Raw genomic sequence first — 23,671 nt, 5'->3', positions numbered from 1 at the left:
TCACCTTTCCATTTCCTTCAGCTGCACCATCATTGCCAAGTCTCTAACCACAACATCTTAGAGGTCACCATTAAACAAGCTTAAAAGCACCAGCCACATTAACACTGCGGCTAAACAAGCATGGGTATAATGCTAAGTGCCTATCCCGCCTCACTCCTCAAAGCTTCTCCAACATCTACATGGCTCAAGTCAGGTATGTGATGGAATACGTGCCATTGTCTGGATAGGCAAGCCATAACAACGCTGAAAAAGCTTTATAGTATCCGAGACAGAGCAGTCCACTTGAATGGTGCCCCTGCTATTGGACTCAATATTCATTCCCTCCACCACTAGTGCATTTTGGCTTCAGTATATACACTATTTACAGGATTCACTGCAGCAACTTGCAAAGCTTACTTTGATAGTACCTCCCTGTGCTGTAAAGTCTACCACTAAGAAGGACAAGTGCAGCAATGTCAAGGTAACATGACCAAATATAACACCATCCATAACAAAATCCATTACACCTAATCCAAAAAGGTCCAACTTTTAATGGGGTATTTAACAGTGATATTACTGCGGAAAAGCCGAAGTTTGTCAGTTTCACCGATTGTCGGCTATGGGGGTGGGGAGGAGGAAAGTGTCCACAGCGCAGCCAGTGTCAGAGCAGTGAATGACTGACCACAACTTCAGGATTTCCACATTAGGATGTGCATGTTCTAAATTTCAAAGGGGTTATTACCCAACGAAATTCCGTGCCACAGTTTCTCCTTCATTATCGCAGTCAAAATTCTGGAATTCCCTACCCAACATCACGGTGATCACTAGGAGTGTAGTGGTTTAAGGCAGCAGCCAACCACCACCTTTAGGCCAACTAGAGGTGGGTGATAAATGCAGACTTGCCAGCGTATCACACATCCCGAGAATAAGAATAAACTGAAAAAACAATCTAGGTTCTAAAGTGATCTATGACCTCACACAAACAAATTGTTCTAAATGATCTAATGCATTCCTTGCGGATAAGCTGGGGTTGAGAGCAGTCCATGATGCTTATCTGCTAACCTTTAAGCTGCTGTTCCCAGATGGGAAGCGGCTTAAATAGGAAAATTCTGAAGTTTACATGTTAATTACTGTTGCTATGGAAAGTTTCTCTAAATTGACAGCTGTGTGTTTCTTACCTTGGTGAGAGGCCACATTATCTAAAAAGATTTGAAAAAACAGCAAGAAGTGATTTTTATACATATAGATTTTTTCATCATCACATTAGTTTGTCAATACCTTGCATTTTCAACTTTACTTTTGGTCTTGGTCATACTGGGAGATTCCAGATCAATTTTCACACCCATTTTCTTCAGCTGTTTAATGGTTGCACTCAACACATCGTTTTCAACCTTCTGACATGTCTGGTGTTGAGAGTGTTTGTTCCTACTGCTGGTATTCTGTACAGAGGCTTCTGATTTAACACTTCCATTCTCTGTTTCCTGATTTACTTTTGTAGGAGAAGATTCCAATAGTTGGTTCACCTGGCCCTTTTAGAAAAGTAAACATTCATTCATATCTGCTAACCTTACCTTGTGTTAGTATTTTTACAAATTTGTATGTACACTTGTGGTAATTCCTACACTAATTGCTTCATACCTCTATGCTATAATGCTTTCTCCATGCAGACCTTTTAACTGGGGGAAAAAGGTGTTGAAATAATCATCCCAATTTACATCCTTGTGTATTATTTCCCAAAAGTACCGTCTAAGTTTTATATAAATTTATGATTCTGGTACAGAATTCAGCCCATCATTGGTATACAGATAGAATTTATGGTTTGAAAGGCCTACTTTCTAATTACCGTAGTTGCATAACTCTGGGCTGGAAATTGTGGTCAGAGGCTTCCCACGGGCGAATGTCTCCGATTTGCATGAAAGGTACGCACCTACCTGGTGCCTCTATCTTCGGACTCTTGCGGTCCTGGGCCTACAGGTGTTTGCCCGCGTAAAGGCCCATGTAGCCCAGGTTTGTAAACCTTTAAATAATTAATAAATTATAAAAATGCAACAGCATGACTCTTCCTAAAATGACTGACTATTCAAGTCAGAATTCACCTTCCAGAAACCAGGTTATTCATGCTTATAATTACTTACAACAGAGTGGGACATGTGTAACCTAGATATGGGAGAACACACGTTCTACTGATCAAGGTCAAGGTTAAAAACTAGCATTTTAGAAGAGCAAACTTTTGAGCTACGAGTGGCAATGGAACTCAAAAAGTGGGGGAAAATGAAATAATTCCAGGATTTTTTTTTATCCCATTCACTCCTCCTTGAAAACCTCCAACTCCTTGTTGGGTTGCAGACGCACAGTGCCAATTAGCCTCCAGATCCTTGCTATGTGGACATTATACATGTGTGTTTCGACTGAATTTGCAAATCTGACTGGAGTTTCTTTCTTCTTTCTGCATATCAATGACTTTTATCCTCAGACTTCCTATAATCTTCCTGGGTCTGGTGAATTAGAGTAGGCTACTCCTCAGTTGGTGGATTTTTACCAATTGAGGGAGCAGCTTTTTTTTTTTTTTACAGCCATCAAGAATCAGCCTTTACTAATGTTCCAGGCTGGAGAGGTTTGAAGATCTGAGTTTGAAGCGACACAGAAACTGATGGAAAGTGGCTTCAGTTATTACTTCTTAAACTACAAAATAAAGAAGGCACTCATGCCAGCTGCGGTTACTCAATGATTCAAGTGTCAGGGATTCAGCCATAGACCAGCGGAGAGAAAGAACAGCACAAAATATGTATGGCATGGAAGGTGTCACAGAGCATCCCAGTGCTCTTGGCCAAAGCACGATCCCCCTGCACCAACTGTGATGGACCCAAACCACCATGTGATCAAAACCACCTTTACTTTGAGGAAGCCACAAAAACCCAGAGGGCAAATCGAGCCAGCAAGAAACTTGAAAGGACTTAGGTGAAGGTGGGTGCATCAGAGACCGGTTGCAGCATCTTGTTAAAGTACCGTGAATAGTACCACAAAGTATCAGCAAGTGTGACTTACAGGCAAGAAACTAACTGGATTCTTCAAAATCAGTTTCTGCTAATCTAGACTACAAGTTGCTCACTTTCCTAGATGGTGCAATCAAGCCATATGGTGACAACATGAAGAATATGTGGACACTTATCAAGCAATGCTGTAAGATACTAGAGAGCCTCAATAGAGTCTAATAATGACTGCAAGAAATCAACTACACCAAAACAACATGCTGCCAGTGTCCCCATACAAACATTTTACATTTAAATATTAAAGGCATCCGAAACAAGGGAGATCTATTGAGGACTCTACAGAAAAACATCATGCTCATAGCGTAAATAAACGAGACCCATCTCTTCAGCAAACACCAATCCTGCTTATTGAAATAAAGCATTGCAAGGATCAGATAGGAAAGAAGGTGGAGCAGCCTTCCTCATACATGCAGCCTGGAATATAATGAAATGAATGTCTCTGGCACTCCGTGGACTGGAGTGTATAGCAGCTAAAGCTTACCTGGAATTAGGAGTATCATTAAGTATTGTGTCTGTCCATTGTACATCAGAGACTTCACCACAGCACCTATTCAGAAGAACTTGCAGATGTGTAAACAACACGTTCATCCTGAGGACCTCTGTGCATAACAGCTCACATGGGGTAGCTGGTCTATCAATGCTGCAGGGAAAGAGCTACGTAAACAACTGATGATCTGGGCTACAGCATCTTTAAACCCAAAGTCCACTCATCACAGGAGAAAATTCAATTCCAACTACCATTGTAACACCAATTGTAGCCATCAAGTGCTCAGACCCAAGGGTTGGGGGGGATGCAAGACCTTCTGTCAGACTGCAGCTATCTGGAACACTACACTGGGACAAAAAAAAGCACCACCTGGGCTGCTTTCAAACTGCTTCTAACAAAGAAAAATCAATTCAATCTGCAAACACCACCCGCCCCGCCAATGTAGAGCTGACTGGTAAGTTGCTGCGATACCCTATCACAAGGCTGCTTAAAAAACACGGCTCAAGGAGACAAAAACTGCCTGCAGACTAAAATCGGACAACTCCACAGAGCCATTGCCAAAAAGCAGTGGGATCTTATCTCCAAAAGATTGAAGAGTAATACCCCAAATATTTTGGAGTCTGAGCTGCAGGGCGGAACCAGAAAAAAAGACATCTTGACGCTATATTCTCAGAGTTACTGTGCACAGATAGACTCTGAGAAACTACAACAAATTTGACAGTAGCTGGGAAAAGGAAGTGGACTGTTACATCCATGCAAAATCAGAACTGTTCAACCTCAACACAGTCCCTGCAAGTAATGGCAAATAGAATACACCAAAAGGACAAGCAACTGTCTTGGCGCAGTCAATTATTGCTGCTGAACTCCAGCTGACGTGAAGGAGCACATGAGAAAGAAAGCCCTAGGAGAGGATGTCATCACCAAACGTATGCTTAGCGAGGCACTCAACAAAATGATAGCTGTGACAACCGGGATCTTCAAGTTGAGCTATGTCTTGAAATGCTGAAAACCAGCTGTGATCACAATAGTCTACAAAGATTTGGGGAGGGCTAACAAGGTAAGGGAATACAAAATAAATGGTAGGATACTGAAGCGTAGAGGAACAGATGGATCCTGGAGTGCACGTCCACAAATCCCGGAAGGTAGTAGGGCAGGAAGATAAGGTGGTTAAGAAGGCCTTATCGAATTTTGAGCTCAGCACGATGCTGAGCTCTTTCCCTTCCCGCCCCCTCCCCCCCACCCTCAACTCCCACCACAGCTGACCCCTTCGCTAGTTTTCAGAATTCTCGCTCTACCTGGACTCCTCCCATCTGGCCTCTTACCCTCGCTAGATCTCTTCATTGCAAACTGCCAATGGGACACTGACCGTCTCAATTTCTCTGCTCCCCTCACTCACTCCAGCCTATTTCCCACTGAACTTGGAGACTCAGATCCAACCTTAACTGTGTCATTAAACCTGCTAACAAGGGTGGCGCTGTTGTTTGCCGAACCAACCTCTACCTTGCAGAGGCTGATCGCCAACGCTCTGACACCTCCTCCTACCTCCCCCTGGACCATGACCCCACCACTGAACATCAAGCCATCATTTCCCAGACTGTCACTGACCTCATCTCCTCTGGAGATCTTCCCTCTACAGCCAACAACCTCAGTTCCCCAGCCCCGCTTCTACCTCCTTCCCAAGATCCACAAACAGGACTCTCCCAGTAGACCCACCGTTTCAGCCTGTTCTTGCCCCACGGAACTAAATTCTTCCTATCTTGACTATTTTTTCTCCCCTTGTCCACTCTCTTCCCACCTCCATCCGCGACTCCTCTGACGCCTTCCGCCACTAACAGTTTCCAGGCCCCAACTGTCTCCTTTTCACTGTGGACGTCTAATCCCTCTACACTTCTATCCCCCACCAGGATGGCCTGAGGGCTCTCCGCTTCTTCCTCGAGCAGAGGCTCAACCAGTCCCCATCCAGCAGCACACCTCTGCCTTGCTGAACTTGTTCTCGCATTGAACAACTTCCCCTTTAACTCCACTCACTTCCTCCAAATTAAAGGTGTTGCTATAGCTATGCCTGCCTTTTCGTGGGATAGGTGGAACATTCTTTGTTCCAGTCCTACTCGGGTCCCCTCTCCCACCTCTTTTTCCTGTACATTGATGACTGTATTGATGCTGTTTCTTGCTCTCGCCCTGAACTAGAAAATCTCATTCACTTTGCATCCAATTACAACTCTTCCCTCCCCTTCACAAGGTCCATCTCAGACTTCTGTCTCCATTTCTGGGGATAGACTATTGATAAACATTCACTATAAGCCCACTGATTCCCATAGCTACCTGTACTACACTTCCTCCCACCCTACATCCTGTAATGATTCCAATTCTCCCAGTTTCTCAGTCTCTGTCGCATTTGCTCCGACGATATCACCTTCCACATTAGTGCCTCTGACATATCTTCCTTTTACCCTCAACCGAGGATTCCCCTCCGCCGTGGTCAACATGGCCCTCGACTGTGTCCGTTCTATTTCCCGCATCTCTGCTCTCACCCTTTCCCCTCCCTCTCGGACCCACAACAGGGTTCCCTTGTCTTCACCTTTCACTCCACCAGCCTCCACCTTCAACAGATCATCCCCCACCATTTCCAGCGTGATCCCACCACCAATTACATCTTCCTCTCCCCTCCCCGCATTCCAAAGGGATCACTCCCTTAAAAACACACTGGTCAATTCCGCAGTCACCCCCAGCAATCCTCCCCTTCCCACAGCACCTTTCTGTGCAAGCGCAGGAGATGCAATACCTGCCCTTCCCACTGTCCAGGGCCCCAAATACTCCTTCCAGGTGAAACAGCGATTTATTTGTGCTTCTTTCAATATAGTATACTGTATTCACTGCTCCAGATGTGGTCTCCTCTACACGGAGATGATCAAACGCAGATTGGGTGACTGCTTTGCAGAACATCTCCGTTCAGTCTGTGTGACCCCGAGCTTCCAGTCACATCACTTTAATTCCCCGCTCCACCTTGACCTCCTATACTGTTCCAATGAAGCTCTACTCGAGTAACAGCACTTCATCTTTAGTTTAGGCACTTTACAGCCTTCTGGATTCAACATAAAATTCAACAATTTCAGACCATAATCTCTGCCCATATTTTTCTTCCTTTCTTCCTTTTTTTGAGAGGCCTAATTAGAGTGAATAGGGAGGATCTATTTCCCTTAGCAGAGAGGTCAATAATCAGGGGGGGGGGGGGGGGGGGGGCGCGGTGGGGAATAGATTTAAAGTAATTGGTAGAAGGATGAGAGGGGATGCAAGAGGAAATTATTTCACGCAGAGGATGATGGGGGTCTGGAACTGCCTTAAAGGATGGTAGAGGCAGAAACCCTCAATGCATTTAAAAAGTACTTGGATTTGCACTTGAACTACTGCAACCTACAAGGTTACGAACCAAGAGCTGGAAAGGGGGATTAGGCTGGATGGCTCTTTTTCGGCTAGTGCAGACATGATGGGCTGAATGACCACCTTCTATGCTTCCCAGAAATTACCAGTCAGTCAATCAGCCTGTTGAACTACCTAGGAAAGCTGCTGGAGGGAGTCATCACATACCCTGCCTACAACATCACCTCAAAAGCATTTACTTTTTCAACTCAGGCCAAACAGGAGTCGAGAGAGGAAGCATCACCAGTGACAACTTGCTACAAATCAGAGCACATCCCGAGGCTTTCGCAAGAACGAGTGCACATCGGCAATGTTTCTGACCATGGACAATGCTTTTGACATTGTTTAGCACAACGGACTACGATATACCACCTCAACATCCCAAGTGAGCTGATTTGATGGCTATCAAATTTCTTGGCACAGCACATAATTGCTGTTAGAACAGGGACAGCAATCTCTACCAGTTTTGCTCAATGGCAGGAAATTCCCAGAGCTCAATTATCAGCCCACACAATTACCTCGCAACATAGAAAGAATTGTGATTTGGTTACAGTTTGCTGATGACAATGCCATTTGGGTATCCTCTATGAATTTGGAACTAACTTCAAATAGCTCCAGAAATGCCTGGATGATCGAGAGGAATGTGCACATCAATACCTAATTTTATAAAACCCTCGAAAGTCAAAGCATGTGCTATTCTCCAAGCGAATCATGCATGAGGATCAAGGTCCTGTCAAAAAGGCATAACTTTCCAGAGGAATAATACTTTGATATTGCACATCCACATCATTGTAAGGGCATCAACCAGCTTGGGCCAATTGAGAGTCCTTTGTGAAAACAAGCAGAGAGTCAACCCCAGAACTTTCCTCACACTATACAAAGCCTACATCTGCCCAGTCCTGGAATTTGGCTATCCAGCATGGTGCACAGCAGTGAGCCATAAATGATGAGAAAATCAGGAACCAATCATTAATGTTAGGAGACAGTCTCTCACACTTTACCTGTTCAACCTAACTGCACATCACTGGACTCCAAACAATGAATGAAAGGCTTCCAATATTGTACAAACCAAGGACTAACCAGTCATCATCACTGCAGTTAGAGGAAGAACAACGGAATCTACACTGGTAAATTTACAACATTGCAGCAGATCTTAGAAATATTAGAGTGGATTATGGTGCAGGGGTCAACTGAATCCACACACCAATCAGAATTGATCATCAGTGAAGACAGCAAATAGTGGTTGAGCAGACAAGGAAGGAGAACAGTGAAGAATGACTGAAGCCCAGACAAGATCAGGGAGAGCAAAAAGATAAGCGAGGAACAGGCAACCAGACAATTTCTGTCAGGAAGATTTGCAATTTTATGTATGGAGGACTTGCATTTTTTGGTCTGAATGGGGGTGGGGGGAAAAAAAACGAACGTTTATTTTTTTTTTGGTGCATAGGAGCTTGCGTGTGTGTAGAAAAGGCACTTATGTAATCATATGTGACTTACTTGCTAGTTGTGGCATGGGACTGTACCTGAACCATCTCCTCTTTAAAGGCTGCCCATTGTTAGATTAGAGTTTTGCCTGCCAATCTTCAATTACAATTTACCTGGGCCAGCTCTGTTCTCAACCCTCAAATTGGCTTCCCTCCAATTAAGTATTTTTACTCTAGATTGCTCCGTCTTTTTCCATAGCTAACCTAAACCTTATGATACTATGATCACTGTTCCCCAACTGAAACTTGTTCCACCTCATTCCAATCCAGCAATGCCTCCTTCCTCATTGGGACAAAAACGTACCAATCTAGAAAGTTCTCCTGAACACACACTTCAGAAATTATTCCCCCTCTCTGCACCTTACACTAATACTATACCAGTCTACATTAGGATACCCTAATATACCCTGCACCTACCCTGTCAAGCCCCCTCAGAAGCTTGTATGTTTCAATAAGATCACCTCTCATTCTTCTAAACTCCAAGGAGTAAAGGGCAAACCTGCTCAATCTTTCTTCATATGACAACCCCTTCCTCTCAGGAATCAATCTCATGAACCTTCTATGAACAGCCTCCAATGCAAGTATATCCTTCCTGTCTGCAAGACCCCCGGCCTGCGAGCATCATGGCGGCCTGGTCCAGTAATCTGCGCAGCCCCTGGCCTGTGAGCACCATCGGAGCAGGCCGGTGAGTGGAAGGAGCAGCATGGTGGTGTGCCCTCTCCAGGGAGCAGAGTGTGCTGGTGCAGGAGAGCAACGGCAGCGAAGAGGGAGACTGGATTGGACGTCACCAAGATCCAGGTCGGTGATTGAAGCGTGGGCAGGTACAGCAGGAGCAGTGAGGTCGGGGCGAAGGAGCATCGAGAGATCGTGGAACGACATGATCGGGGCCCAGGAGAGGCGAGAGCCCAGGGGCAGCACGGGCCAGGCCACACTGTGATGTGCGCGCACTAGGTCTGTGCAGCAGAGCTAGTCTCCAGTCATCTTGGTAAATCCTTGCCACTGGACCAAGACCTAGCTCTGTCAAGCTCGTGTGGTGGCTAGTGTGCAACGGCCATCACACGTTAAAAAAAATCCACTCACAGGCATCTTCCACCTTTCAAGATTTAGTTCGGGACCTGGAATATTAATTAGGTATTTCATTGAAACACCTGTGAACTTTTTGGCTTGGAAGCAGGTCATCCTCGACTCGAGGGACTGCCTATGATGATGATGAAGTTGTGGTATGTGTATCCAATAACCTGCTCCAATAGAGTAGACATCCCTGGCCTAGTGGGTAAAAGGTATGATCTGGTATAGTGCCAAATTGCACAGATCAGAAGGTCGCAGATTTAATCGTCAGTCTGTGCTGTTCTAAACAGCTTTCAGCTGGTACAACTGGTTTCAATGCCCTGAATTAGGGAAGGGAAGGAAAGAAAAACAAAACTAGGGTTCCCACTCCCGACGGATAACATGACTACTGCTGGAAAATACCTGTGAACATTGGGCAAGGACAGGATCAGGCTCAGTTTTTTTTTTTTAAAACTACCTGGTACATGCTGTCTTTGCTCACACAAAGATTCTGTATTGGGTAGCTAACTTGGGTACAGGAGTTACTGGTATTTTCAGAATTTTCAACATAAATGAATAAGTAAAGAAAATGTGGAGGAAAAAAATCCACATATTTCATATTCTTAGAATGCATCTTAGAAATGTGGTTAGAAACAGAAAAATAGGTGCAGGAGTAGGCCATTCGGCCCTTCGAGCCTGCACCGCCATTCAATAAGATCATGACTGATCATGCCTTCAGTACCCCTTTCCTGCTTTCTCTCCATACCCCTTGATCCCCTTAACCGTAAGAGCCATATCTAACTCCCTCTTGAATATATCCAATGAACTGGCATCAACAACTCTCTGCAGCAGGGAATTCCACAGGTTAACAACTCTGAGTGAAGAAGTTTCTCCTCATTAGTCCTAAATGGCCTACCCCTTATCCTAAGACTATGTCCCCTGGTTCTGGACTTCCCCAACATCGGGAGCATTCTTCCCACATCTAACTTGTCCAGTCAGAATCTTATATGTTTCTATGAGATCCCCTCTCATCCTTCTAAACTCCAGTGAATAAAGGCCCAGTTGATCCAGTCTCTCATTTGACAGCCCAGCCATCCCTGGAATCAGTCTGGTGAACCTTCACTGCACTCCCTCAATAGCAAGAATATCCTTCCTCAGACTAGGAGACCAAAACTGAACACAATATTCCAGGTGAGGCCTCACTAAGGCCCTGTAAAACTGCAGTAAGACCTCCCTGCTTCTATATTCAAATCCCCTAGCTATGAAGGCCAACATACCATTTGCCTTCTTCACTGCCTGCTGTACCTGCGTGCCCATTTTCAGTGACTGATGAACCATGACACCCAGGTCTCGTTGCACCTCCCCTTTTCCTAGTCTGCCGCCATTCAGATAATATTCTGCCTTCGTGTTTTTGCCCCCAAAATGGATAACCTCACATTTATCCACATTATACTGCATCTGCCATGCATTTGCCCACTCACCTATTCAAGTCACCCTGCAGCCTCTTAGCGTCCTCCTCACAGCTCACACCGCCACCCAGTTTAGTGTCATCTGCAAACTTGGAGATATTACACTCTATTCCTTCATTCAAATCGTTAATGTATATTGTAAAGAGCTGGGGTCCCAGCACTGAGCGCTGCGGCACTCCAATAGTCACTGCCTGCCATTCTGAAAAGGACCCGTTTATCCCTACTCTCTGCTACCTGTCTGCCAACCAGTTCCCTATCGACGTCAGTATATTACCCCCAATACCATGTGCTTTGACTTTGCACAACAATCTCTTGTGCGGTACCTTGTCAAAAGCCTTCTGAAAGTCGAAATACACCACATCCACTGGCTCTCCCTTGTCCACTCTGCTAGTTACATCCTCAAAAGATTCCAGAAGATTCGTCAAGCATGATTTCCTTTTCATAAATTTATTAAAATCTAACTGAGCACTCACCATTAAATTGTGGTAAAACCTCTGCTCATCTTGTAATGGAGGGTTACTACTTGATTCTGTGATATGCTCCTCATATTTTTCTGTTTCTTTATTACCCACATGATGTGGTACATCTGTCGGGCTACTCTTCAGGTATGTACTTGCACTCTCCCCAAGCACCGGGCTCTGAAAAGTGACATGAAGGTCCCAGCAGTTTTTTGTACATTCAGTTGTACAGCTAAATGGCAAACAAATTAAAAATTCTATTAGTCAACATACTTTTAGTGGTTAGTTGCATACAAAAAACAAACAAGGTCATCTCTGAAGTGCTGCCACATAGTGGTAAGATTATATGCTTGCATGAGAGAAAGGAGGTGTTCAATCCTGATAAAAAGGAACAGACAACAGCAATTTATCCATCATTGGAAATTATCTGAGAGGCCCAAGTTCAGCACAGGAAAGGGCAAAATAGCCTTTTTTTTTTTATAAACAGTTATATTAAAAAAAATGTTGTTGCTAATTTATGGTCACTTCACAATGTCCCAAAGTATGGCCTCTGCAACTTCACTAATTTCAGCATTCCCACCCCCCAAAAAAATCAAATGGTCACACATTTTGGGCAGTCATCACTTAATGACTGTGATGGCATCACTATTCATTAAAAAAAAAATTGGGTATTATGTGCAATTAGAGCATCAGAGCAGTGTAGGACAACAAACAAAATTAATCTTGATGCGCAGAGCCTTCTGCAACAGTCACCTTCACACCAGGACAGAATCGAATTGCTACTTCTACAGTTTTCCAACAATCAGGATAGATAGGAATGGAGCACACAAGCACCTGGTAGTTAATACCAACCACAATGGACACAGGTGGAGAAAAAAAAGAATTCGAATGATAGAAGCAAAGGCAAACATTTCATTGCCCAATACTGAAGTTTCTGGTCTACCCCGCCAAACATCTTTTCAGTGTCCAAAGACAACATCAAAGTAGAATGGGGACCCTGAGTTGTTCAGGATCATATCAGCATTTAAGATTCTGAAGAAGCTACTGGACCAAATAAGCTGATCCATTTTCCCCCTTTTCCTTCTCCTCTCCAAGCATCTAGCTGCCAAATAATGCAATAGTCAGCTCAAGACTACAGTCAAATTCAGTCTGGTCCTGATGGCCCATGTAAGAATTCTTGAATTACAACATAGCAATGAACACGAATGCAAGAGATAGACAAAAGAATATTCGCCTTTGCGGTGGATGAAGGAAATAGCTACATCAGACTAAGTCACATGGTTTGTATCACCTTAAATACCATCCCAGGTTAAAGAGGTATTATTTTAAAATCAAATTCACCAGAAATCCATCTGGAATGACTGAACTGCCTTCAAACTACTCTTCTATACTCAGACAAGGCTTCATTACTGATTGGACTTCCTTTCGTCCTCTTTTCCAGTTTTAATGGTTCCATCTATTTGGTCATTTACTACAGTACTTGTTCTCTAACTACACATTCAAAAGTGCCTGTTAACAAAAAAAAAGTCATTTATTTATCAGAGCTTGTTAAGTTTATAGCCAATTAGACGAAAACATTTGTACAACTGCAAATCCAGAGAGCAAAATCTAGTAAAAAACACAACCCGACTTATTCTGGCACTAAAACCTAGTTTTCTTTTACTCCTCCTGCGCTATCCACCAGCACCCATCTCTTCCATCCCATCCCTACACAGTTTACGGTGGAATACAGAAGTCAGTGAAACCACTCGCAATTCCCTCTTAAAAAGGTATCAGTATCGATTTTTAATGTGTTCAGTTCAACCGTAGAGCAACCCAGATCATTGGTGTTTACCCTATCCTGTGGGTCCAACGGCAGTTTTTAAAAATATTTACAGCTCTAATGTAAATTTTACCATAATCTTGGCCTGTATCCAAATTTTTAAATACATGTTTGAAAATTATTTCAACTATTAAAAAAATTATGTCTTACTTTTGTACGTCAGTAGCTTGATCAGAAGTATCTGTTGTAACCTGACTGTTCTCTACAAAGCTGTGAATGTCCACTTCATTCAGTGAAGAGGCAATACTGACATGGCTGGTGTTCTCAGTTGTAATAGAGATAGCCATTTCTTCATTGGATGATTCAGAGTCATTTAGCTTGAGCACAGATTGACGCACCCCTTGCTCCTCAGGAGGGCACCAGAACAAACTGGCACCTAAAATATGCAATAACGTCACATTAATATAGTACTACTTTCCTGATTACATGGTATTATAGAAAAATCATCGCTCTTCGAATAGTGGTACAGGATCGTTAATGTTCATCTTAACTACCAGAACAAGCAGATTTGGCCTTGGTTTAACAGAGGACAGCACCTGACAATGCTTCACTACTACATTAAAGCGTCAGCTAACATCACATACTCAAGTCTTGGACTGAGGCTCTCTAGACTAGAGTACATAAAAGGACCGATAATGAATCCCCCACGACAGTGCCGCTACTCAAGTGCTCCATGTGCTTAATATGAGATCAATTCATTTAAATATTTTTCTGGGCATGTTACTAAGGATGCACTGGAAGTACAAGGATTCATTACTTCAGGCAGAAGTCAATGGAAAGCTGCTGGTTTTGGTAGCATACCAGCAGAATTATCCAGTCCAGGAAAGGCAAGAGGGAGCTTGGGGGTGGGGGAGTGGGTATTTGAACATTTATTTTCAATTGGTACCTCTCTTTAATGCCTGTTCCAAACAGCTGAAGTGCTGTTCAGATGCTTGATGAGGAGAGCCATAGTTATTTTTGGGGGACTTAAGTGAGCCTTGTTCAGTTTGTGTACAGGCTCCCAGTGTCCTGCACACTATCCAGCTGTGTTGAGGCGGGCGGGGGAGGCTTCTAACCTCTGCGTCCAATAATATAATGGTGGTTGCAATTGCCACTGAATTATTGGCCCTATTAAGTTCTCCCAATAATGTGGCTTTTAGAACATATTAAACAACAGGTGACACCATGACAGTGAAATACAAGTGATCTCTGACATGGTATAACTTACTGGTACTATTAGAAGTGGAAGAACTTGAATGGAATTTAGTTATAATGGGCCCAAGTTTTGAGCCGTGCCTAGAACTGCGCAGTCCCGACCTGAACGCCCGTTTTTCGTGCCACAAAGTGCGCCTAAAAAAACCCTCCAGATTCTCCACCTCCCTGCAGGTCCTCTGGCCCTCGGCGCAGCGCAGCAGGAACTGTAGGGGGCGGAGCCAGGTCCCTGCGCTGAAAACAGTGCCGGGACCTCTGCACATGCGCGCTACAGTGGGCGCGCATGTGCAGTAGCTTCAGGCGCCCAAAACTGTGTGGGAAGGGCCGAAGCATGCAGCCCCTAGCCCTGGCCGAATGGCCTCACTGGGGCTGCGTGCACAAGGCTCCTCCCAAGGCCAGCTCCTGCTTCCTCCCGACCCGACTCCCGCTTCCCGCCTCCGGACCGGACCAGACACCGACCTGACTCTCCTCCTCCTCCCCCACCCCCCCGGACCGGACCTGACCTGACTCCCGCCCCCCCCCCCCGGACCTGACTTTTCCCCTTCCCCCCCCGGGACCCGACCAGACTCCCACCCCGCTCCGCACCAGACTCTCTCCTCCCCCTCGCCCCGGGACCAGACTCGACTCTCTCTTCTCTTCTCTTCTCTTCTCTCCCCCCCCCCACCCCCCCACCCCTCCCCCGGACCCGACTTCCCCACCCACCCCCGGACTGGATCCAACCTGACCTCCCGACCCCCAACCCGAACCAAACTGACCTCCCTCCCACCACCCCCACCGACCCGACCTAACGCCACCTACCTGTAAATCTGGTGCTGGGGACGGGCCCTGCCCGAAGTCTCGGGCCGGTCCGTTCAGCCTTCGCTCCCGAAAGGCCTGCCTGAAGCACTTTCACACAGGTAGGAAGATGGTTTATTTAATCTTTTCTTTGCTTATAAATGTTTATTCAGGTTGGATTTATTTGTATAATATTTGTATAAGTATAAATAAGGATTTATTATAGAATTTAATGACTTCCCTTCCCCCCCCCCCCCCCCCCCCCTCGTTCTGGACGCCTAATTTGTAACCTGCGCCTTATTTTTTAATGTGTAGAACAGGTTTTTTCAGTTCTACAAAAATCTTCACTTGCTCCATTCTAACTTAGTTTGGAGTACGTTTTCACTGTGGAAACTTTGAAATCAGGCGTCAGTGGCCGGACACGCCCCCTTTTGAAGAAAAAATTCTGTTCCAAAGTGGAACTGTTCTACCTGACTAGAACTGCAGAAAAAAAAAATGTGGAGAATTGCGATTTCTAAGATAGTCCCTTCTCCACCAGTTGCTCCTAAAAATCAGGCGCAAATCATGTGGAAACTTGGGCCCATTCAGTCAAAATACTGAGTTTTGAAACTGTATATAGAAAATGTGGGCTCAGAAACTAGGAGCCACCGATAGTTATTTGCTCTTCCTCATCCCTAGCCTGACTAGTTTAGCTCAGAGTCAGCAAAGGGGTGGACATGGGTTAAATAAAAACGATCAAAACCGTACAAGCTAGTCTGCCATTCATCAGCATTTCCCCAAGAAATGAATCCCTCCATCTCGACACAAGTAATTAAGTTAGAAGATTTTAGGATGTTACTTAACATGTCACAGAATCATTCTCCCAAGTGAAGTTTGTGGCAATTGTTGTCATTAGCATAAAGTGCAGTCTATTTGGGACAGGGGGTTGGGGTGGGCTGGGTTGGTGAAGAGAGAAACTTACAATTTTTACATCAGATGACCAAATTCTATGCATGTTTTTATGACCTGCATCAGTATAATTAAGATGCAACCTATACAGAGTTGTTACCCTTCAGTTCTAGTCTAATTATTCTGTGCTTCGCTTGGGATCCTCATCCAATTTAGATATCTCAATTTGCTGATGGGAGTCAATTTGTACAAACCACTCATAACATGCTCATACCATTATGTGGTAATCTGTATCATTATAAAACGATCACATACAAAATAGTTATATGATGAAATTACAAGCCTCAGTAACTATACTTAGAAGGCTAGTAAGCTCATCTATTCTTCTTGGATACGAGATGTCTAACTCTCATTAGATTGTTATGAAATAACTATATTTTCATTAAGTCAATGGCTTTTTGTTCAGATATAATATACAAAAGTTTGGTTCGGATTAATTAGGTGTCAGCCGTGGCTCAGTTACTAGCACGCTCGCCTCGGAGTCAAGGTTGTGGATTCAAGTCGCATTCCAGAGACCCGAGCACAAGAATCTAGGCTGACACTCCAGTGCAGTACTAAGTGAGCGCTGCACTGTCTGAGTTGCCGTCGTTCGGATGAGATGCTAAACCAAGGCTCCATCTGCTCCCTCAGGTGAACGCAAAAGATCCCATGGCATTATTTCGAAGAAGAGCAAGGGAATTATCCCTGGTATCCTGACCAATATTTATCCCTCAATCAACATCACAGAAACAGATTATCTGGTTATAACATTGCTTTTTGTGGGATCTTGCTGTGCACAATTTGGCTGCTGTGTTTCCTACATTACACTTCAAAAAATTACTTCAGTGGCTGTAAAGCGCTTTGGAACATCCCGAGGTCATGAAAGGTCCTTTGCAAGTCTTTCTTTTGTTGCACTGATCTGCATCCTTCGTGCAATAGCAACTAGAACTGTATGCACAAAGGTATTACAACATTTTGGAAACCCCATACTCCTTCGATATACCAAGGAGTATTTTGTAATCTGAAGAATATCCAACAAGATGTGCGCATAAACAATGAAGGAACACTCATTTTAATTGGGGGTCAGCAAATTATTTTTAAAGACAGGTTTGGTACAGTTTACAGATGTAATGAAACTAATAAATTATATTTTTATTCATTCAAATCCAAACCTCAATAATAATTCTGGCAGGCAGTGGAGCTACAAGAAGCTTACCCCAGAAGTGCCGATACGTGGCTCTTTTGCCTCTCATCTTGCTTTTGGTCTTTGGAATCAAAATGTTCCCTACATGTATACACATGATGGTTCAATTTTCAAGATGTTTTTAAATAAAATGAAGGAATGCTTTCTCCTCAAAATACCATCGGAGACAGGATATACACTCAATTTGTTGCAAGCCTGGTAGACTCTCTAAATTTTAAGTTAAGCAAAAAAGCATGCTCTAGAAAAAAAATGCCAATTTAAAACAACTTTTAGTACACAAATGGTACAGCAGTCCTCAAAGAATTAATGAAAAACAGCTTCTATATTTCCATTTTAATGTGTACAAAACATTTATTATACAAAATACAAAGAATTGAACTAATCAGTTCTGCATAAATTATGTTGGATATGCTGTGTCTCACCTGTGCTCACTGCAATGCTAACACTTTTTTTCATGTGAATTCCAGATGTCTGGGCTTCCAAAGCAACAAATCCCACTTGTCTCTCTGGCTGCAGTGAGGGATTAGAAATGCCAATACTTTTTGAAGAGCAATGGGTCACAGGAGTTGTAACACCACAAGGCTGAGTGTCCAAAAGTTGTTGAATCTGCATGTAGCAAACACTAAAAGTTAACCAAAGAATATAAATGCTTTCTTAGGTTTTCACAAAACTTGTGTTTTGAAGTATTATCAGGTTAAAAACATTGATATCCTTCGGTCAGTTTATTTTTTGACAAATGGAAAGAGGGTCCAGACCAAATTAGACTTAATGTTTGTCTGAAATGGAGTGTGTACTCTTTCCCTGTGGACACACGTGACTTACCCAAAGCCCATGGAACCTTAGGGTAGGTTGACAATAAATCAGCACTTTAGGATCCTCATGTCTACAGAGGAATACAGCTGGAGTTTAACCAGTTGAAACTGAGTAATGGTTATCTCCAGACTGATGTGCAGCTTAGATCCATCAAGACATTGATTTACAACATTATTTGGAGCAGTGGGAAGAATCCCAATCTCCCGCTCCACATATCATGGAGCCAGGATGGCTAGTTAATAGTGCAGTGAAAGGATGTGGTCTTTTTGGGTCAGTTATTAAAATCACCCTCTCTCTCTCGGTCCATCCAAGTACTTTTTAAAATGTGGTGAGGGTTTCTGCCTCTATCACCCTTTCAGGCAGGTGTCCAGACCGCAGCCGCGTCTCCCCCACCCGCCCCCCACAACCCTCTGCGTGAAGAAATTACCCCTCAAATCCTCTCTAAACCTTCTACCAATTGCTTTAAATGTATGCCCCCTGGTTCTTGACCTCTTTGCTAAGGGAGTATCAAAACAGGATGTTGTGTTGAGACTAAAATTGAGTTTGGATGAAAAAAGACAATGCTGAAATATGAAATAAAGTCCAAAGTACAACAACAACTTGTATTTATATAGCGCCTTTAACATAGCAAAATGTCCCAAGGTGCATCACACGAGTATTGAGACACAAAAAATGTAATACTAAAACACAAAAAGAAATTAGGGCAGGTGACCAAAAGCTTGGTCAAAGAGATAGGTTTTAAGGAGCGTCTCAAAGGAGAAAAGAAAGGTAGAGTGGCAGAGAGGTATAGACAGGGAATTCCAGAGCTTAGGGCCTAGGCATCAGAAGGCACAGCCACCAATGGTTGAGTGATTATAATCAGTGATGTTCAAGAGGACAGAATTAGAGGAGTGCAGATATCGGGGAGGGGGGGGGGGGGGGGGGAAAGAGAAGAGAAACTGAAGGAGTTTACAGGGATGGGGAGGAGAGAGGCCATGGTGGTATTTAAAAACAAAGATGAGAGTTTTAAAATCGAGGCATTGATAATCGAGGGCCAATGTAGGTCAGCGAACACAGGAGTGATAGGTGAGCGGAACTTGGTACGTGTTAGGACACGGACAGCTGAGTTTTGGATGACCTCAAGTTTACGTAGGGTAGAATGTGGGAGGCCAGCCAGGAGCGCATTGGAATAGTCTAATCTAGAGGTAACAAAGGCATGGATGAGGGTTTCAGCAGCGGATGAGCAGAGGCAAGGGCGGAGAGGGGCAATGTTACGGAGGTGGAAATAGACAGTCCTAGTTATGCTGCGGATGTGTGGTCGAAAGCTCATTTCAGGGTCAAATATGACACCAAGGTTGCAAACAGTCTGGTTCAGCCTCAGACAGAAGTTGGGGAGAGGGATGGAGTCAGTGGCTAGGGAATGGAGTTTGCAGCGGGGACCAAAAACAGTGGTTTCGGTCTTCCCAATATTTAATTGGAGAAAATTTCTGCTCATCCAGAACTGGATGTCGGATAAGCAGTTTGACAATTTAGAGACCATGGAAGGGTTGAGAGAAGTGGTAGTAAAGTAGAGCTGGGTGTCATCAGCATACATGTGGAAAGAGACACTGTTTTTGGATGATGTCACCAAGGGGCAACATGTGGATGAGAAATAGGAGGGGGCCAAGGATAGATCCTTGGGGCACACTCGAGGTAATGATGCAGAGGCTGGTAGAGAAGCAGTTGCAGGCGATTCTCTGGCTACGATTAGATAGATAGAAACATAGAAAATAGGTGCAGGAGTAGGCCATTCAGCCCTTCGAGCCTGCACCGCCATTCAATGAGTTCATGGCTGAACATGCAACTTCAGTACCCTATTCCTGTTTTCTCACCATACCCCTCGATCCCCCTAGTAGTAAGGACTACATTTAACTCCTTTTTGAATATATTTAGTGAATTGGCCTCAACAACTTCCTGTGGTAGAGAATAAGAATGGAACCAGGTGAGTGCAGTTCCACCCAGCTGGACTATGGTGGAGACACGTTGGAGAAGGATAGAGTTGTCAACCGTGTCAAAGGCTACAATCAAGGAGGACGAGGAGGGATAGTTTGCCTTTGTCAGTCACAAAGGATGTCATTTGTGACTTTGATGAGCCGTTTCGGTAATGTGGCAGGCGCGGAAACCGAATTGGAGGAATTCAAACATGGGAGTTGTGGGAAACATGGGCACGGATTTGGGAGGTGACAACACGTTCAAGGACTCGAAAGGAAAGGGATGTTGGTGATCAGGTGACAGTTTGCAAGGATGGAGGGGGTCAAGGCTTTGTTTTTTGGAGGAGAGAGGTGATGATGGCAGATTTAAGGTGAGTGAGACCGGAAAAATAACAGGACAGAGAACCGTTAACTATGTCAGCTAACATGGGAGCCAGAAAAGGAAGTTGGGTGGTCAGCAGTTTGGTGGGAATAGGATCAAGGGAGCAGGAAGTGGGTCTCATGGACAAGGTGAGCTCAGAGATCTCATGAGGGGAGATCGAAGAGGAATGAGAGAAAGATGTGAGGTCAGGGCTCTGGCAGGGAGAGATCCTTAGAGGAAGTTTGGCCCGGTGGGCTAGGGGAAGGAAGGGAAGATGCAGAGGCAGCTGAACAGATGGTCTCAATTTTAGAGACAAAAAAAGTCCATGAGCTCCTCACACTTATTGTCAGAGGGGAGGGTGGAGAATGGGGAGAGGGGTTTAAGAAGTCGGTGAGCAGTGGAGAAGTGAAGCCGGGGTTTATCTTTGCATTTCATAGGATTACATAGCATATGCGGCACAGAAATAGGACATTTAGCCCAACCAGTCCATGCCGGCGTTTGTGCTCCACTCGCGCCTTCTTCCGTCTTTCCTCAACTAAATCTATCAGCAAAACCCTCTATCCTCTTCTCCCTCATACACTTATCTAACCTCCCCTTAAATGCATCTATACTATTTGCTTCCCTGTGGTAGCGAGTTCCACATTTTCATCACTCTTTGGGTAAAGAAGTTTCTTCTGAATTCCCTATTGGGTTTCTTGGTGACTATCTTATATTGATGGCCTTTAGTAGTGAAGTTATGCTAAATCTGTATGGAACCTTGATTAGAGCACACTTTGAGTACTGCATACAGTTCTGGTCGTCATATTATAAAAAGGATAGAGGCACTGGAGATGGTGCAGAGAAGATTTACAAGGGTGATACCAGAGATGCGACAAGTGGAATCACTCTCTCTGTATCCACTATCAAAACCATTCACATAATTTTAAAGATTTCTATTAGGTCACCTCCTCAGCCTTCTCCATTCAAGAGGAGACCCCCCGGCCTGTTCATATGTTCCTGATATGTATACCCTCGCATCTCTGGTATCACTCTTGTAAATCTTCTCTGCACCACCTGCAGTGCCTATATATCCTTTTTATAATATGGCGACCAGAACTGTACACAGTACAGTACTCCAAATGTGGTTGACTGATTTTGGAACAGTGAGCAATTTTGGCAGATGAGAGCAGGATCCGATAATGTTTTATGTGATCCAGCCAGATCTGGTGGTGAGTGGCTCAATCAGTTGTCCAGCATATCCATTCAAGTCTGCATCCCTTGGACTTAAGGGAGCGAAGATGAGGGCTGTACCAGGGAGAGTGTTATTATTTTAATAGGGACTAGGGCACCAAAGGTGGTGGAAAGAGTGTGATGCAGATTGGTAGCTGCAGAAATGTCACGGTGAATGGAGGGCCAAAGGCTGGACAGTTGGGAGTTCATAAGTGCACTTGAGAGTTGGGAGAGTTTTCTTTTTTCCAGGGGCAAACACAGGAGATGGGGTTGATGGTGGAAGAGGGATGTTGGTGGAGATCGATATGAAGAAGTGGCAGAAATGGCCATATGTGCGATTGACACGATGGGAGTCGAGAGGCCACGAGAGATGGCAAGGTCAAGGAGGTGGCCGTGAATATGAGTAGGGGAGTTTACATGAAGGGAGAGATTAAGGGAGGATAGGGAACTCAGGAGAGCATGATGAATTGAAATCACAGAGGATGAGAAGTCATTTGATGCAGAAGCTGAGGGAGGAAAGCAGTGAAGAAATATCAATAATAAAAATATTTATGGTACTTGGGTGGGCAGTAGAGAATGAGCATTTTAAATGAGAGGCGAGGGGTGGAATAAAGGGAGATACTCGAAAGGAGGAGAAAATGCCAGAGGAGTAGGGAGACAGACCAAGAATCGATTTGCTGATGAGAGCCACACCGCCACCACGGCAGTCTAAGTAGGGCAAGTGGTGGAAGGTACAGCCAGGCGGGGAGGTTTCATTTAAGGACAAGGTATCATTGCCCCTCAACTAAGTTTCAGTTAGATATTGATGCAAACATTCACAAAAAGCTTATAGATGGCAAAGACCTTATACGCCAGTGAATGGACAAGTCTGGCGGGAGATGGGAGAGGATCGGTGATGGCTGTCCTACTGCCAGCGTCTACTGGGTCAGCGCTGGGGGAAGGAGTTGGATGGGGAAGAGATTGGCAAGATTAGCTTCCAGTGGGCGTGCTGGTCAGGCAGAGAGTAGGATGGGACAGTTGGGGTTGTTGCTCGTAAGGAGGCAGTGACAAGTGCCTCAATGGGCCCTTCGTAGGATGCTAACTGAGGCACAGAGGGAGAATGTAGGCTTATCCAAGAGGGAGTCAAGCCTGGGATGGTGACAGAAGAGTAGGAAGGTAGAAGAGTAATGAAGTACCAGTTTAATTAAAAGATTTTAGAAGTTTAAAAAAATATAATTTCAATGAAAGGCAGAAAAGTTTCTGTGGGCATGGCTTAGTTTTGATATTCTGTGGACATGTCTTCCCTTACGCATAGGCTGGATGCTGCGCTCCTGGCTTCCCTGATGTCATACGCTGCGCAGAGCTCTACAGCGCCGAAGAGCAAGTCTGTGTTTCGGGCCTTGGCAAAAGTAAGTTTGTATTCATTTCATAGGTCGTACACGATGCCAACTACCATTTCTGGGCCAATAAGTAGTTGGTCAGATAACTGGGAAGTGTGGATTTGAGCTCATGCTAGGCAGATAGCAGGTATCAAGATTTATTTTGTCACCAAAATAGATAACATTTGTTAAGCTGCTTCTCCCACCCTTGCCCAATAAGTAGAACCCCCCCATGTCTCTAGCTTTTCTCCCATCTCCTTTCATGCCTCTGAGTTTCTCTCATCAGGAGACCCATAAACCCTATTTCCACTAGACTACTAAGAACACATTCTTCCCTTCCTGGTCCTCATGCTAGCTAAAATTGTAAATGATTCCCTCTCCTCGGCAACTGTGTCCCCCACCGTTCAAAAATGTTGTAGTCTCTTCTCAAAAATCCACCTCGGTCTTACCCCATCTTCATTGAAAGTAGGCACGCAGGTACAGCAGGAAGTAAAGAAAGCAAATGGCATGTTGGCCTTCATAGCCATGGAGGTGTACAGACCTCCAAACAGTAGTAGTGATGTTGGGGAGGGCATCAAACAGGAAATTATGGGTGCATGCAATAAAGGTGCGGCAGTTATAATGGGTGACTTTAATATGCACATAGATTGGGTTAACCAAACTGGAAGCAAT

The 23,671-nt window shown here is 44.4% G+C and overlaps 1 protein-coding gene across 6 annotated transcripts in view; it reads right to left on the bottom strand.

The window, feature by feature from the left end:
* stil (STIL centriolar assembly protein) overlaps positions 1 to 23,671 on the bottom strand; it is an 84,445-nt gene that overhangs the window by 2,641 nt on the left and 58,133 nt on the right. For all 6 annotated transcript variants that reach the window (XM_070886912.1, XM_070886916.1, XM_070886914.1 and 3 more), the window contains 4 exons: positions 17,732 to 17,915; positions 13,364 to 13,589; positions 11,407 to 11,623; positions 1,258 to 1,508 (listed from right to left, as the gene is read on the bottom strand). In XM_070886912.1, the coding sequence (XP_070743013.1) occupies positions 1,258 to 1,508; positions 11,407 to 11,623; positions 13,364 to 13,589; positions 17,732 to 17,915 (878 nt within the window). The remainder of the gene's footprint in view (positions 1 to 1,257; positions 1,509 to 11,406; positions 11,624 to 13,363; positions 13,590 to 17,731; positions 17,916 to 23,671) is intronic.

Source organism: Pristiophorus japonicus, chromosome 8 (genome assembly GCF_044704955.1).
Source record: "Pristiophorus japonicus isolate sPriJap1 chromosome 8, sPriJap1.hap1, whole genome shotgun sequence".
NCBI classification, from domain to species: domain Eukaryota; kingdom Metazoa; phylum Chordata; class Chondrichthyes; family Pristiophoridae; genus Pristiophorus; species Pristiophorus japonicus.
The sequence above is the reverse complement of the archived record's forward strand: the minus strand, read 5'-3'. Positions and strand labels throughout refer to the sequence as shown.